General features: G+C 37.1%; 1 protein-coding gene across 2 annotated transcripts in view; it reads right to left on the bottom strand.

Moving 5' to 3' along the window:
- LOC145673532 (3-hydroxyisobutyrate dehydrogenase, mitochondrial) overlaps positions 1–18,472 on the bottom strand; it is a 60,404-nt gene that overhangs the window by 14,007 nt on the left and 27,925 nt on the right. For both annotated transcript variants that reach the window (XM_081743324.1, XM_081743325.1), the window contains exons 5-6: positions 14,373–14,583; positions 4,083–4,209 (exon numbers count right to left, since the gene is read on the bottom strand). In XM_081743324.1, coding sequence (XP_081599450.1) covers positions 4,083–4,209; positions 14,373–14,583 — 338 coding nt within the window. The remainder of the gene's footprint in view (positions 1–4,082; positions 4,210–14,372; positions 14,584–18,472) is intronic.

Below are 18,472 nucleotides of genomic sequence, written 5' to 3'. Positions count from 1 at the left end.
GAGCTTTTATTAACGCAGCATTGAACCTCCTTTTACATACCCCATAGAGTTAGTTAATTAGTTTAGACTATATTGCAATTAGTACCTGAACATAACACTACTTTTACAACTTCAGTTTAAGTCACTTCATAAATACATTAACTTCCAGAATGATTACATAACACCTATTTTTGTGTGACAGGTATAAAACACCTTTAACGTCAAAACAGTATCCTTTCTATACAACAGACGGTTCCTATTATGGGCGTGCAGTTAGTGGAGGCACAGACCATCATACAAGATTGACCTTCACTGTATCAGCCGTTTCCTTCCACATTGTGTCACTTTCAAGAGAGCTTGATTACAACACGATGCCAGCGGCCCTGGATAATCTAATATCTTCCACAGGAAATGCTGCGTACGAAATCAGGAAGTACAAAAGGCGTTCCTGGACAGATGGTTATAATACTGTTATTAGCTGCAATGTGATGATGAAATTTTAGGTGAACATAGTTTGGTCCTTTGGCTATAAGACTCTGTCACTCAATGTAGCACCTCGTACAACGTTATTTTCATTCCTTGAATGCACTTTGGTAAAATTTAGGTAGCTGGCTTTTACACTAGTATTGCACTCAAGAAATGTACGTTTTGTCACTGTCTAATATTTTTCCTCTTAGGTGGGCCTTCAGGCGACCAAACAGGAATAAATCCGGGATAGCCAATCCTGGACTACAGAGTGACTGAGAGATGACTTCCCATCTCACTTTCGTGGTTTTCCTTGTGCCACCATGACTGTGTGAGGCTTAGCATTGTCATGATGGAGTATCCCCGCGTAGCGTAGTCGCTAAAGCTCTCGCTTTCCGTAAGAGTGGTCCCGGGTTCGATTCCCGGTGGGGGCAATCGATCGAAAAAGTGTAAAGATTTTTCAGGTCAGCCATCCTGAATGAAGTTTTCTTCATTTATACCAGGCAAATGACGGGGTAGTACCTAACTTATAGGTCCCAGGCCGCTTCCTTCCTTCCCTTTCCTGTCCTCAGCCACACGGTCAAGGACTACCTGGTTTCTACCTTACAAATTAGAAAAAGTATTTTATAGTACTTTCTGTAAATACTGTTGTTATAGAGGATTTTATATATAAACCAGTAGTGGGGGACGATTCCGGACTCTGTTTTATTAACCTAGCTCTACCTACAAAGAAGTTTTACAATATTCATACTCAGGTCCGTATTTCGGTAAGTGCTATTCTGTGCTCGTGCACAGGGCGGCAGAATTAAGGGGGCGGCCAAATTTTGGATTTTTAAAAAGTTTTATAATAAAGTAATATTTACAACTAGCAACCCGCAGAGTCCTGCGCAAGCGCGTGAAAATATGTTAATGTGTTTAATTCGTTCTACTTACAGCAGTTACTAATTAGCTAGCTTATTTGATTATTTTTAAAAGGTCACCCTCTCCCACTCCCTCCCCAAGGGGTGAGGATGAACTTGAACATCATGAAAACTGATACCGGTAACCTCAGCTACCTCGAAAACTATGAATTCAACATTAATATCTGTCGTTTTCGATTACTTTTAAATTCTTATCCCTCTCTGGGGAGTGGAATATGACCCTGAAGTCGAATTGAATTAAAACTGTCACTATTCATCTCAGCGACCTCAAAAAGTATGAATTCAACTCTAATATTGGTCGTTTTCGATTATTTGGGTAATAGAACACGAGAAAACACACACAGGAGTTTTTTCTTGCAAATACTTTGGGAACTTTTTAAATATTATTCAAGCAACCTAAAACATGAGGAAAGAAAATGCATACAGGAGGAAAAGTTTATTTGCAAATACTTTTGAAAGAGTTTCTCTTGTTCATTCGAGTAGCTTAAAAACATGAAAGAATCCACACTCATTATGTAAACTAATATAATTTTTTACATATAAAGTTCTATACAACGCAGTTTACCAAACTCACTATAATCTTTAATTGTGTGATAAGTTCAAAATAAAAATGTCAAAAACACTATCGTTTTTTGTTTTAATTCCATATTTTACAGTTACAATGATAAGAGTAAAATTTAAAAAATTCAATCATAATTTAAGTGAAATTTTGGAATATAAAAATGACATAACGGCTATTAAGAATTAATAGAATGCATTTTCTCCGGACAGTAAATTAAAACCTATGTGGATAAATTACATGCCAGTACTGAGAGAATGTGTCCCCAATGAATGAGTGTTACCGGTGGGGACACATCTGGTTTGGATCCCAGGTTAAGCTGCAGATCCCGTCCTTAGTACATCATTATCATCCCATGGAAGGCAATGACAAACTAGCATGGGTTTACCTTACCCAGGGACTTTCGGGTCAAACACTTACCCTCGGGCAGAGCACCACATCATCATCATTGAGAGAATTAGGCCATTTAACATTACGTTGTAACTTTTGTAAATTGTACTGCCTAAACTGCTACTCAACAAGAGATGATATGTTTGCAAAATCACGGCTTGTTTCCTTGTTTGACGAGGGAACCTATCCAAGTGTAACTCTGACTTCGAGTCGAGACTATGGCCGTTGGATACCCTGTCCCAAAAGAACATAACACGAAAAGGGATACATCCTCGATCACAACCATTGCGGAGATATAAGCGTGAAAAGTTAGAAATTGAGCTCCATACTATACATTACAAAGTCGGATTCCGGGTCAGATTTTTCGGAAACGGTCGGGTAAGGAAACTCAGCGAATACATATCAAATTAGTGTAGGGAGCCCAGCACCTTTTGAATGAAAAATTTGTGTCCCCGGGGCACTCGCAGGGTCCCAGGCGGGTTCCAACTCAAAATTTGCAAATGGAACCTGGGGTCAAGTAGCATACTATATGAGAGCTATTGTTAAATAAAAGAAGATAGAACAAATCTCAACACTCTACGATAACCCTGTGCAAACGGGCAACTGGTCAAAATGTCAATACAACCTACATCAGAAAATCTATGGCCACGCTTCTAAAACCGTTAAGTTGCGACAATAACAAAACAGAAAAACACGTTTAAAAGTGCAAGGTATTGAAGTAAAGCAAATTGCTGCAGAGTCTCTCTCTCAAAAGCATCCCCCGATATATTTTATTTCTGCACCATTATTCCAGTTTTCTCCAACCCCACTCCTCTCCAAGTTGCTTCACAGTTTCAAGGTCATTCCTATTCGTCTTTACCATCATGTTTCTCGTTCAGCAAATCCTCCGATAGAAATTTCACGGTGCAATCTGTGAATCTGGGGTCCCGATGCGCGAAGCATATACCGTTGCCTTTTGACCTCACCCTCCACGACGGTTGCGATTGACAATGTATCCTTTCTCTTCTAGGACACGGAATCCAATGGTCATGGTTACTCTATGGCCCATTGGTCATTCAAAGTCACACTTATACTTGGATAAGGTCCGTTGTGCGACTCTGTGAGAGACTGCAGCAATTTGCTTTACTTCAATACCTTGCACTTTTAAACGTGTTTTTCTGTTTTGTTATTGTCGCAACTTAACGGTTTTAGAAGTGTGGCCATAGATTTTCTGATGTAGGTTGTATTGACATTTTGACCAGTTGCCCGTTTGCACAAGGTTATCGTAGAGTGTTGAGATTTGTTCTATCTTCTTTTATTTAACAATAGCTCTCATATAGTATGCTACTTGACCCCAGGTTCCATTTGCAAATTTTGAGTTGGAACCCGCCTGGGACCCTGCGAGTGCCCCGGGGACACAAATTTTTCATTCAAAAGGTGCTGGGCTCCCTACACTAATTTGATATGTATTCGCTGAGTTTCCTTACCCGACCGTTTCCGAAAAATCTGACCCGGAATCCGACTTTGTAATGTATAGTATGGAGCTCAATTTCTAACTTTTCACGCTTATATCTCCGCAATGGTTGTGATCGAGGATGTATCCCTTTTCGTGTTATGTTCTTTTGGGACAGGGTATCCAACGGCCATAGTCTCGACTCGAAGTCAGAGTTACACTTGGATAGGTTCCCTCGTGAGACATAGAAGTTTGTGTGGGGGAGGGCGGCAAATTGTTTCGAGCACAGAGCGCACAAGATATAAATACGGTCCTGTTCATACCCACTAATTCTTACCTCATAATCATTAGACGCTGGTACATTATCTAGGACCCCTGGCACTGGATTATACACCTCACTTGACCAGCAACGACCAGAACTTGAGTTCAGGATATTCGACAACATCTTTGGATCCAAACCAAGCCTACAATGACACGTGGAAGCAGAGAAAATTTTAATTAAATCCAAATCTAAATCTAGTCAAACGACTCTGAGAATATTAATAATGTTGAAAATTTATGAATAGGAATAGACTTCGAATTTTAGAATATTTGCATTTTTTTTTTTTTCCTGATGTGATGGTGATATGCTATTTAAATATAAATTCGTTTCAGCTGGTTTTGAGTAAAGCAGCAAAGTTTTATAGTGCATATTTCGAAGGTTATTGCGAAAGCGACAAGTGTTTTCCAGGAAACAATTCAGCGTTTCAAGGTAATACTAGTATATCGTATCCACCCCTATCTCTCTACTAAAACTGGATGTAGTAGACATTTTCCACTACTTCTGATTTCAATATTGCATTGTGCAAAAGCAGTAACAGATATCGAGAAATGACTTTTTGATATCAATTCATCTTTCCAAGCATAAGTTTGATCTCGGACTTTATCGCTCTATTGCTTCTTAGAAATCCTGTCCCTTAACAATCTGTTACACAAAATGAACATTTCCGATGTACAGAAATGTTTTCACTGACAAACGCATCACGTTTTTGCCAGAAAATATCGGAAAATACAGTTATGTATTGTAACATGAATGCATCATAGTTATCGGGCTACATCAATTTTATGTAGTTTAAGTGAATACAATCTTTTCTCCTAAATGTGTAATAACATTTTTCATTTAGCTTTAGCTTTTGATTGGTGCACATTTACCCTCTTTAGTGGATATTCGCAAATTTTCAGTGCATATTTTCGTGATTTTTAGCATATTTGGATGTATATTTTGTTGTTTTTTAGTGTATATTGATCCGAAGTCTATTCATGAATTTGTTTTGTCTCTAAAGTATATCTTTATGGTTTCACCTAAAATATTAAAGCAAGTCTCTACAAAAATATTAATAATCATTGTCTTAGCTTTTCTCTTTTTCGATATATATATATATATATATATATATATATATATATATATAAACTGAACAATATAAATCAATAAACAAGAAATTAATTTTTTTAAATAGTTATTTCTGAAACAAATTTCATTTTAATTAACACTTCAAATCTTCAGTATTTTTGGTACTTTATTTCGACTTCATGAGACCAAGAACTTCTTGTTATAATGATTCGTGAATATCTATCCATATTATGTGGGAATAATAATACCTTCTCCTCACTGAAAATGATCTCGAATACGCTCAAATTTAGCAATAAGCCCATACTGCATCTCTCTCAAAAATTAAGTTCCCCAGATAGACTAACTTGCATTTCTTGATGCTTTTTTCCTCTAGGGAACATGTGTGGCTTCCATTTAAATTTCTGTTATGCCCCACACCTCCGGAAAAAAAAAAAAGTTTCATTTCACACCTCATAAGTTTAATTTTCTATAGCTAATATGTCTAGTTTTACGAAAAATTGACAGTTGAGCTACTTTACATCCCTTATAGGTGTAGTTTCATACAATTCGACAGGATTATATTTTGATCCCGATCCTAAAATTTGACATGGATATTTTTGTCTTCATTTATTTATTCAGTTGCTCCAAATGAATTTTTGGGATGGTGCATATATGACTTATCACAATTTTGGCAACTTTCTTGTCTATAATAGTTGATGTGTATACATTTGATTTGCTCCATCAAAATTTAGGTTGATACAGAAAAGAGGCACATACAGCTCACTTTAATTTCAGTTACTTCGTTGTCTTGTAAGTGCAATTGTGTTGATAAAATGAAATGAAATGAAATCTTTCAGTTTAACATCCCACGATTGTGTCCTTTAGGCTAAGGGAGACGATGATTAAGACAACGAGTGACAATGGAAAAAAAAACGAGTGACAATGGAAAAATTGGTGGAATGAGAATGTGGAAGGAAAAGGAAAACCCACGGACAGATGTTGTCCATAACAAACTTACTTAGAATTATGCTGGTGCAGTATTTTCTATGCAGCACGATTTTCGCAGCTGTCAAGAGGGCTGAACATACGTAGAAACATTTCAACTCTTAATGGACATTTCCTTTTTGACCAAAGGTTGTAATTTAAAGACATCATCATGTAGAACTAGTCTTCAATATACCACATACCAAAAATCTCAGAAAAATATTTCTTCGTTACGGAGATATAACGCTTCAAACAATAGAAAAATGAGCTGTTACGTCGCGGCAACACAGACAAACGTTACAGGTCAGTATTGCTCTGAGAGTCGCAATGGAAGCTTGAGGGAATCTTTTGAAAAAAAAAATGAAATCTTTGAATTTTACGTCCCACGGTTATGCCGGTTAGACTAAAGGAGACGGTGATGATGAGTAATGAATGAAATGGTGGAATGAAGAAAGTGTGAGGAAACGGGAGAACCCCGAGGAAACCACAAAATTCACTTGGCGAGGGCTGGGATCGAACCCGGGACCCCAAGCACCAGAGGTGAACGCTCTACCACTGAGCCATCGCGGCCCCAGGAATCTTTTGATATTACGGTTTCTTACTGCAAACTACAAATAAATTTAGTAGAATAGTGAAAGGAAAAATGGCAAAATAAGTAATACACTTACTGTATATAAATGTAAAGTGTTAATAAGACCTATTTTCCTAGTTTGAAGTACATTAATGGGCATTTGTAATGTTCTACCATTACAAATATTTTAGATACTTGTACACTTAAGCAAGATTACTTTACTATTGTATTACCCCCAAAACATTAGAGTCTAAGCATTATATCAGTTCATACGCAGACTGAGAATATCAAGGCCACCATATTATAGCTTTTCTTTATTTTGAAGATTTGTCGTGAATCTCCATGCTATTATACTACACCTAAAAATAAGCACTTTCTGCACGTAAAGGCTCTTAATCCCTTTAAAAATATTCATATCCTATTTCATACTTTCATTTTTTCTACTATTTACTCTGCATATTAGCAATTGGTCAACCCACACCATTCCTACAACTATTCTTATCTTAATGCTACAAGAATAGTATTATATAGCTCTTTACTTTCTTACTATGTTCCTACACGGGAAATGCTTTTGTAGTCACCACGGTGGTTTGAAACTGAAGGAAGCTGTAGCGAATAGATGCAGACAGATAGTCAGCTGCTGAAAGACCATCATAAACAAGATAAGTGCTCGAGAATTTTTCTTGTGACCTAGGCGCGGTTCTCAAACCTAGGCACCATAATAATACAATTTCATACATGGGACTTCATAATTTTATTTTTGATTTTACTTATTTAGGAGCCAGACTCCTATTTCCAATCGCCTTGACTACCTGGCGTCCAGGATTTTTCGAGCCTGAACAAGAGGAATATTGGCAGAAATTCATTATATGTTACTTATGTTGTCACTTTGAAACTTCAGCCTTTTCTTTTCAATAATCTCGCACGAAATAGTGTTCTAAGTTCACAAACATAAGTTTATTTATATTCTTCTCCCCTTCAGATAGGCCAGGGAGGCTGCCCCCTAAATTTTTACTGCCCCCTAAACTTTTCAAGGTAGGCTTGCAAATAAACTCACTCTCATTAATCATCCGTCTCCCTTTGCCTACAGGACATATTCGTGAAACATAAAAGTAGAAATTTCATTTTATTTTATTCAGTAATAAGCCACTGTAACTAGTTTGTTATCATTACTGTGAGACCACATCTGTTTGTTTGTTGGTTTAAATTTTAACTCATATGCTCAAAACACTTCAGCCAATTTGTAAATGTTTACATGGAATAATATAAACAATTTACGAGTATGTTCCATTTCTAAAGAAAACGACAGTAAGCACGAAGATATGATGAAATAACCTTGCTAATGTGTAAAGTAATTCGATAATAGCACTGATAAATATCAGAATGCTCCTAAACATAATTATCATCGTAAGTTTGTGCGTCCTTCTGTTGAACTCAATAAAAGATTTAGCTTATTTTTATTTTGAGAAATGTCTTTTCATGTATTAATTTCCTTGGCTTCCCCCTGGGCGCATAACTATCGAATTTAGGATGAACTTGCATATAAGAAATTAACACTCTACTATCAGATAACTATGCTTTTATATTGTTGATTTTTTTTCTTAAGAATGAATAAAATTCGCTTCGTAAGGTCGGTCGGTGACCGAAATATGAGAATATTAATTAGTTTCATACTTCAGGCTGCCAACAATGTCAATAATATAGCAAATTAGTACACTTCAACTTTGTCCTAAGGTATTCAAGTATATTTAAATAACTTGATAATAAATATATAAATAGCTTGCTTTTTAAATAAATCTTAAATTCTGTTACTTTTCTTATTCTTTGTGTTATTAGCAACGTCGTACACATTAGAAAAACATGCATCATATCTTTCGTCAAGCCATTTCCCTAGTGAACGGCGCAGACCTTTTCCCCTATACCGACTTGTGACGTACAAACATGGTGGTCGTTGTTTCAAGCGCACGAGTAGCAGACCGGAATTCAATCGCAAATTCCAACCAGTTAGAATCATCGCATGAGCGAAAGGAAGTGTTCTCCGTAATCAGCTAGTTCTGACACGCAAAGTAGAAAGTATTTTACTCTTCGTTGTTAATACTTAAGCTTGCGAATATATCTGTAAATGGTGGAGCCAATTATCTTCACATAACTGTTATTATTTTTAGACTTATCAGAACACCTCTTTCGTGAAATATTGAAACCAGAAATGATTTAGCTATTTGCTCTCAGACTGTCTTCAATTCAGTTTATAATACACGAGAAACATTCATTCCAATAAGACATTATACGTTTAAATTATCGGACATCTTCCCCCATACAAATGTATTATTAAGCAGGGTTTCTACTGATTTGGAGAAATCTATTTCCGTGACTTCTCCTTGAACTGTGGAAGGAAATTTCCTGACTTCCATACCATGTGTCGGATGACGTTGACATATAAATAAGGAATAAATAACGGTGAATATTTATATATGAGAGAATATTTATTCTATAGTGACAAATAATAATCAATTGCCATACTACATTTCACTTACCACCCATAAAAATATGAGCAACGTCCCATAGTGTGATCATTAATAGTTGGCTAAGCTGAAATTGGTATACAATTAATGTTAGAAAAAATATATTTTTTAAAAATTTCCCTGACTTTTCCTGATCTGCACCATTTTCCCTGAGGTTTTACTGACTTCCCTGACCAGTAGGAACCCTATTTAGTGAAAGTGATTTAGCATATCTGAATTGGCAACCTTTTTATGGGTACAGTATTTCCACGCAGGAATTTGAAATAATAAAATGAATGAAGCATTTCTAATTAGACTTATTTGAAACATGCACAGAGGCTAAGGAGCCAATATTTTGTATGGCAAACAAAGCAATAAAAGAAGATATACCTTTCCCCTCTTCTTTATTCTCTCTGTCTCTCTCTCTCCCTCCCTCACACACACAAAGTATATATATGCCGCTAGTGCTTTTCGTTTCTTCGGTATTTCAAGTGGTTCTTTTAGACTCCTATATATTAGGAATGCCAAAAAATTCGGAATCTGGATATTTTAGTTTCCAAAACCGGATTATTTAATTTCCGTTTTTCGGAAGAAATCTAGATATCAGATAAAATCCGAATTTCGGATTGATAAGAGTCATCGTCACAGAGTTCCAGAGCTATGTAGTTCAAGCAATGAACCCATCATGAGAACACTCAATAAAGCATCGTATACTACTCGTCGAAAAAAAGCTGATATTTTTTTGTTTCAACATAAAATAGCAAATGGAAAATAAAACTACCACTCTAGTTCCCAAAATTAATTTTAGAGCATCCACTCGCATAACACGGAATACGAATCTATTCTATGTTTCGAAACCTGGACTTGTAATAGTCCAAACGTCGCTCATGAACACCTTTCTTCTGATTACAACAGATCTTTACCTACAACAGATATTTTTACCTCTGGAAGAAGTTTCTGATCAGCATTGTGTAAATATTGCAATGTTCTGCAGGTAGAGTCTAAATAACGTACACGGGAATTGAACTCCACCCTTTTATTAAATAAATGCTTTATAAAATTTTACAAAGTTTTTGTAAATTTCAAAGTCTCTTTAAATGTTTCCAGTGTTTAGTAAGAGTGAAGCCCCTCAGCACACGATGTGGCCTAGTGAAATATGGGATATCTATCTTAGTCCAGGTTCTCTTACTAATAAATAGGCCTCAGACGGGATCCGTTATACTCCGTAGCTCATAGCAACCCCCGGAGTATTTTAAGGTTATCTCCGTCTTGTTTGTAATTTTCCGAATCCTCTTTCCTTCTTTCTGTAGGTGCAGTCTTCTTCTGTCGTCTGCCACGGTTTGTTTATAATTGTAAAGGCACGTGTTCGTAGTCAAAAGATGTGGTTTGCAGATACGTATGGGTATACGGATCTTTGCAATATTGTAAGTAAGTATTTGTTAATTTTTTCTTGATATTCTGTTATTTTTTCCTTTACTGTCTGCATGCTTCTTGCTAAATTGTTTCTCTCATTCTTTCAAATTATTGTTACATCTTTAAGTGTAACGTGCTGTATCTGGAAGCATACATATAAGTACATTAATAAACGCATATGGTATAAAGGGAAATTTTGAGGATAGCCGCGTCAAAAATTTAAGAAAGGGCCAAACAATGCCCTTTCGGAAATGGCTGTACACCCTTAGAGGACCAGCATAGATCACAAGATGAGTCAATAGGGCAATTAATTTTTGGGATGGGTTCAAGCTGAGCCAACTGTTAAATTTGGGAGTCTCTTGTTTATAAACCATGTGCTCTTGTTTATAAACATTACCACATGGATTTACTACACACCACATGGGATTACTACGAGCAGCAGACGACAGATCACTGGCACCTCTTACGAACCACATGACGACAGGACACCAGCAGCGCCACCGCAACCCTGGATACCTATAAATTCGACAGCAACCAGCGGACCAGTACAAGTTCTCTGGTGTCCCTCCTACTGCTTGCTTCGGAGCATTAGGAGACCCTAACTCCAAAGCCTCTAGTCTGCTTCGGGATTCTTGGCTATTTCTTTCATCCTGGCTTAGTCTGCTTCGGGGCTCTGTTGGGAATTCTACCACAGTTGATTAGCCTGCTACGAGGCTCTAAGAGTTTTAATTAGAGATGCAAGGGCTCGAAAAAAAAAAAACCGGCTTTTTTGGACCCCGGTTTTTTCTGCTTTTTTTTTTTTTGCTTGGGAAATTTTGGGCTTTTTTCAAAATTCTGCTTTAAATTGATAAAGCAGACTTTGTTTCGCTTCTCTATAACAAAAAAAGTCATTTAATTAGTGGCTGATGCTGATAATAATATAAAACCTCGAAAATAAACCATGAATTTCGAAAAGATATTTCAAACAATTTTACTTCAACATATTTACATTATGAATTCCAAAGGATTAACTAATGTATATAATAAGAAGTTTTTAACTTCCTATATACAAAAGTAAGCAGAGTTGGCAAGAACCATGGTTGATTTTGAAAATGCCAAAAACCCGGTTTAAACCAGGTTTTTTTATTTAGATATTTTGCTTTATGTGTTTATATTACATATTCACAGAAATAAGTTTGTTTCGCCTTGGTGTTGTTATGCAACAGCGGGGTTATGCTGGAAGAAGTCCCATAAGCTTAAAGAAGTCCGGTCAGTAAATGTCTTAAATTGAGAATCTCCCGCCCTAGCCATCGGGAAAATCCCGTCATTACTTGAAATGTAAGACAATAACGGGAAAATCCTGTTATTGCTTTGCATGTAAAATTTAAAGGTCAACGTATCATAATCAGTACGCTAAAACTGAGGTATTAAATTACAAATTTAGTACGTAGATGTAATTGAAAGTCCAATCCAAGCTAATGTTGGAAGCTACGTAGGCAATCGATAAATTATGCCAATTTCTATCAATATATTTAAGCAATCTTGTCTTCTTTATAAAACAACAGGCAAATATACAATTTGGTTTCGTTTCGTATGATTAGGCTTAACATCCTTACGTAATACCGAGGTTATCAGGAGAAGACTTTCGCTTCAAGTGACATCCGAACCGCTACTTGGTTTACGCATGAAAGAAGGGTTAAATATTAGCCTGCACATCTAGAGCGTTTGGTTCTGTATATTCTTGAAATTCTACAGTTAAGTTTTATATCACCACCATCACGGTTTACCCAATCCTTAAGTTTCCTTAATTTTTAACAAGAGGGATTCAACATATCATTACGGAACTCCTTTCCCCCCCTCCCCCCAAAGGACTACGGAATATATTTAAGTTAAGCTAAATACAACTGCACAACAAACATGACTGAATGGTTAGCTTTTGCGCTTCTATCGGGAAGTCCGGGATTCAACCCAGTATTCGACCATTCTGACAAAGCTTTTCTTCATTCCATCTGTGAATGTAGACATAGTGCGTGTATTGTGAGTTGGTTATCCCTTCTTATTGTTTTTAAATCGTTATTATTACTAATTACCAGCAGTAACGGTTTTGCGAAGGTTAGGGGGAGCGGTCTTTTGGACTGAAGTCTGTTTCCCAAAGTTACGGAATGTCTGCAACAAAAGAAATATCTATTAGTTATGCCTTTACTCATAAACTTTAAGCTCCTGTCAAATAAAAATTACTAATGTTTAGAAAAACTAAACATTAGTAAGAAAACACCTTCCCAAAATACTTTTCTAAATCCGCCACTGATTCTCAGTATAAAATGGTCCGGAAGATTATCGCTAAATATATAAACGAAACGAAATACAGTATTAGTTATGCCTGTACTCATAAAATTCAAGCACCTCCCAAATAAAATTAGTACTTTTTAGAAAACGAGACAATCAGAGAAACCCCTCCTAAAGTACATTTCTAAATCCGCTACTGATTATTTGTATAAATTGGTATTCAAGGTTGTGTCTGGAAAATTATTGCTAAATCACTGCAAAGCTACATTATAACAGAAATGTGGAAGTACGGTTTGACGGATATATTGAAAAACATACGCTTTGACGGATAAATAGAAAAACGGGCAAGTTTAACTTTTGCGCTAGAAGCTAGAGTACTAAGCTCTTAGAAATGAAACATGGATGACAAATTGAAATGATCTAGAGAAGAAAAAAATGTCGATAACTCAAAAGTTAAAATAAAGTTAAATAGCCCTCAATAGCCCTCAAATACTACATTCTTCATGTTAATTTTAATTCGTAAAACCTGTGCTCCATCCATCTTGGTGGTGAATTTCAGAGCGAAATATCACATTTAGGTCATGAAATTCTTAGAATATACTATAAGAAAGCTATTTAGACAGAAAAATCATGAAAATGAAAAAGGCCAAAATTTCCGAAATTCTCGTTTTTTTCCCAAAAAAGCCGGCTTTTTATGTGAAAAAAACCATCGGTTCAAAAAAGCCGGGTTTTTTGCATCTCTACTTTTAATCCAATCCCTGCTTGCTTCGGAGCATTGGAGTCTCCTTCGCCACTTTGCTTAGCCTGCTTTTGGGTTCTGTGCAGATCCTGTCCTCGACCACACGGTCAACAACTACCTAATTGCAACCTGATAAATTAGAAGAAAGCACTTTTGTAGTATTTTCTGTAAATGCTCTTATATACAGGGTGGCCCAAAGTAGGTATACAGTACCGTACTGATCAGCTCATTGCATTTTATATCATTTCTTATTGTTATCTGTCAGGTACACTTAGTTTCTTTATTATTTGTTCTTAATGCGTTTTTATTTATATCTTAAGCTTGAAAGAGCCGAAGCAAATAAATCCATAAATTAGAATGTTATACTTGTCCATGCAGGGGTGTGTACCTACTTTTGGGCCACCCTGTAGTGAATTTTTATAAAATAAACCGGTAGTGGGAGTCGATCCTAGACCTTGTTTATTACCTAGCTCTACCTACCAAGAAGTTCTACAATATATATACAACATAAGTTTACAACATACAATAACTTTACAACACAAACGATCTCAACGATTTTAAAAACGAATAAAAATATATTCGTCAACATATTCGACTTTAAAGAACACGGAAGTTTCTAGTAATGACACAATTTCTGAACACGGTAGAAATCTAATCTAAATCTACATTTTCTTAATAATACGGGAAGCAAAACAAAAACTTAACGACAATAATCACATGCCAAGCTCCAATCCCTGCACAAGACAACGTATTCACATGCAAGGACAAAGACAACCAGAAGCTACCTGATTCCTAGGTTCATTGCCTCTGCTGTGCCAATCATTGATATTGCCAGCAGCATGTTATTACAGATCTTTGAAGCTTGTCCACAACCGACTCCTCCGCAATGAATAACATTCTTCCCCATGCAGTGGAGAAGGTCTTGGGCTGCATCGAACTCCTGTTTATTCCCTCCGACCATAAAAGTCAGGGTGCCGTCTCTTGCAGCGTTTACACCTACAACAATGTTATTGTCAATTTTCGAACAGCCTACGATTAATATATTCCGCTTATTTTCCAACTATTTATAACCATAATGTCAGTATTTATTAGTCAGATAGTTTTTCCGTGGATTTTATTCATAGAGTAATAGGGCCAAACACAACAAAATGAAGGGTAGTTCTGACACCAACAACTGACTAATAAAGTGAGGCAAATAGAAATACCCTATACAAACCTCTACATTAGCTGTTACTCTACCACTTAACCTAGAAACCAGGCTTACGATGCGTCACAGCAGCGATCATCGATTTATCAGCAGATATACGTTAACTGAGAGCTATTTCATATTTGACATTTGTCTAGGAATATCAGGTCTTAATTTTAAACAGATTAAAATCATCATATACCGAAAAGAATATGTTCGGATCATACCTAAGAACGAAGAAACCCACGATAAATTTGGATAAAGGTAACCTTGACAAGAACTGTGAGTTTTATTAATACAGTAGAGCGTCGATTATCCGAAGTAATTGGGGGACATGTGTGTTCGGAAAACTGGTTTGTTCGGATAATCGAACTGTACTGTACTGTACTGTACTTCTACAGCCAGTGCCAAACCGACAGAAGTGTGCTGATTGTTGAAACACAGCGACTGGCGGCTTGGCCGGTCAGCAGCGCCTTATGAAGGCCCCATTAGAAGCAATGTTCCGCCAGCGGTGGCTCAGTGCGGCGACTACTGTGGGAAACTTGGTTTGGGAGTGAGGGGGATGATGGACGGTAGGGTGGAAGAGTAACAGGTGCGAGCGAGTACACAGTTCGGTTAAGCGGTCGTTCGGTTGACCGACGTTCGGATAATCGACGCTCTACTGTAGTTTCACGTAAAAGTTTTAAGCTTGGAGTTCCTTATTAACTCATATTAGGCATACACCCAAGGACATAATAGTGGATTAACTGGACATGGGTTATAAAGTGACAAAACCTACATGGATTATAATCTGTGAACTGGTGTTTTGACAGTTTCGGGTTTTGTTTGTGATATATTTTAGAAACTTTCGAGTGGTAGGAGTGTTTGTTAGCCAACATATATTTATTTACGTTTTATTTAATGTTATTTATGAATCAATAAATTCGTGGCTCTATACATTTATCGATTTTTGTACTTGAAGCGAACAAGAATAAGAGCAAGAAATCATTTCGTAGTAATAAATACTCATACACTGGCAAGGTAAGGTTAGTCGAATCATGTACTTAAGAAAAAGTGTTACATGGTTTCATACTTCGTGAGAATGTAGTTGCAACAAGATGTTCCTGAAAGCACGATAGAATAACAAAAGCATGAAATAATTCACGGACTCCTCTGTTTTTTCAACGAGATGTCGAATCTTCAGGTGATTTCAGTGTCAGGATTTTTTTTTCTTTGGAGATAAGTAGATTTTAAAAAAGAAGTTGCACTGATTCCATATTTATGAAACAATTACTTCTATTTCTCTGTCTAAAGTTTAACATTCCTTTTGTGCAAATGTAGATCTACATCTTATATTGGTATTCTTCACAGAGTTATAAAATAACCACTAGAGGCACAATTGGCGCTACAAACGCATTGCCCTTTCAACTGCACCGGTGAACGGCAAAAGCGCGCTTGCATGATATTGTGTGTTATGAGTGACGTTTGTTCGCAGGAAGAAAATCTCAATTTCTTGTACGATTTATCGCTGTATAGAGAAATATACGAGAAAATGATATACCGTTTCAAGCTTGAGTTACACATATTTAGATATCGGAATATTGCTTATCTATAGAAGTATTTTAATGTGTAAAATTAAGGCTATTGTTGTGGCTTCTTCGAACTGCAGCAACCTTGCTCAATTGCCTTAAAAACTGAAGTTCCTATTATTTTAATCATATACGAGGAGAGATTTATAATTCTCTTAAAAAAAAAAAAAAAAAAAAAAAAAAAAAAAAAAAAAAAAAGCAATTGATAATTTATCTACTGAAGACTAGTGACAATAAGGGACACACGCGTGAACTGGATCTTGGGAGTTTGGACCCCCACAATTCCGACTATTCTGTAATTTTAGTCTAATTTCAGGTATAATTTTACAATTTTCATATAATTTATCCCCATTAAATCTGGACCTCCCAAAATAAATTCCTGTGTACGTCCTTGATGACAGTAGCCACATTAAACTAACAGGAAGAGTAAAACATGCCACAAGTTAAATGTATGGTTGCAGAAAGCAGGGTTTGCTCGAGTGGTCCCAGCCCGAAAAACCCACCTTAAAACCCACTTGGGTTTTTGAGCTTTTTGTTAGTATATTGTTGGTACAATTAAGGTAATTACATTGAAAGTGATTTTTATCAGATATTGGACTTTCCTTGGGCAAATTAGATGCTTTCACGTTAAGGTATACAACTACATTCAAAACAAGACCTTTATAAAGTTCTGAATGCATTTAATGAATAAAAGAACTTACCTTAGTTTGAGATAATTATAGAACAAATTAATGTATGAATTATGCTTATAGCTATCTGAAGTAAAATATGCAATTTTATATTTTAGAAAATACTTTCCGTAAATAGTGCGCTCGCCGACTGAGCTACCCGAGGGACGTTATCTCTCATACGTTTGACGGGTTTACGGCCATAGGTACCAGTGCTACCAGTAAATATGTAAATACAAGGGTTGGATTTTTGGTAATGGCAACAACGGTATATCTTGAGAAGTAGAGTACTTACAAGATTCGAAGTTTTACAGGCTCCCGATGTAATCACCAGCATTGTGAATCACGTGTTCCTAGCGATTGTGAAGTCGCTCGCAATGCCTAATCTCTGGATAGTGCGGATGGAGCGATCGGTCGCCCGGAGGAGATCATCAACTGTACGGAAGCGTGTCCCGCGAAATGGTTTCTTTATCTTCGGGAAGAGGTCGTAGTCGCAGAGACTTAAATATGGAGAAACGGGACGTGATACAGAGCTTGCAACAAATCAGTGACCTTGGGGAACAGTGTGTCCTTGGGGAACAGTGTGTCCTTGAGGGACGGTATGGTTTATGATTACACCATCCCAGTCGTATGCAATGATGAGCATAGCTTTCACATTGGTTGGGGTATTCCCGAACTGTTGTTTTTCTCGGTGATCCAGGATGACGCCACTCGTTTCATTGCCGTTTCAGCTGTGGTTCATACGCTCTTGTTCAGGTCTCATCAATAGCAATGATCCGCTGTAAGAAAGCCTCACCTTCACGTTGATACCGCTCCAGGTGTGTTTAAGCGGCATCATATCGCAGCTACTTGTGTTGTTCAATCATATCATTTGGAACCCACTTTGAGGCGATTTTACTCAATCCCAGGTTCTTCTTCACAATTTTCAGTACATCGAATGCGCTAGTCCTGTATCGTTGGCCAATTGACGAATCGTAGCGTGCCGATCCGCTAGCACTAACGCGTTCACGATTTGCACATCATCTTCACTTACAGGAGGATGGCCAGAGCGAGGTATGTCTGTGACATTAAAGGCTTTGACCCACCTTGCTACTGTATGGTATGGTAATGCACTTGCACCGCAAAAATCTTGCAATACTTCGTAGCACTGTTTTGCATTCCTACCTCTAGCGCATTCAATTTTCAAGCAGCTCCTCTGATCTTGCTTCGTAAACATGACTGTATTCCGCGAGCACTCACGCAGCGTGACTGTAGTCCACGAGCACACACTCAGAACTCCCTTCTAATTGCTGGCGCTGCGCGCGCATGGAGGGGAGGGCAGGCGAGTTCATGTGCTCTGAGGAAGGGGGGCATCTAACCTACCGCTGGTATGAATTATAATGGATTGCTTTGTTCCCGAGTATATTTATAGCAGTGTTGCCATTACTAAAAATCCAACCCTTGTACATTAGTAAAACGATTAG

The sequence above is a fragment of the Thermobia domestica genome, chromosome 16 (genome assembly GCF_964235325.1).
Source record: "Thermobia domestica chromosome 16, izTheDome1.hap1.1, whole genome shotgun sequence".
Taxonomy (NCBI): domain Eukaryota; kingdom Metazoa; phylum Arthropoda; class Insecta; order Zygentoma; family Lepismatidae; genus Thermobia; species Thermobia domestica.
The sequence above is the reverse complement of the archived record's forward strand: the minus strand, read 5'-3'. Positions and strand labels throughout refer to the sequence as shown.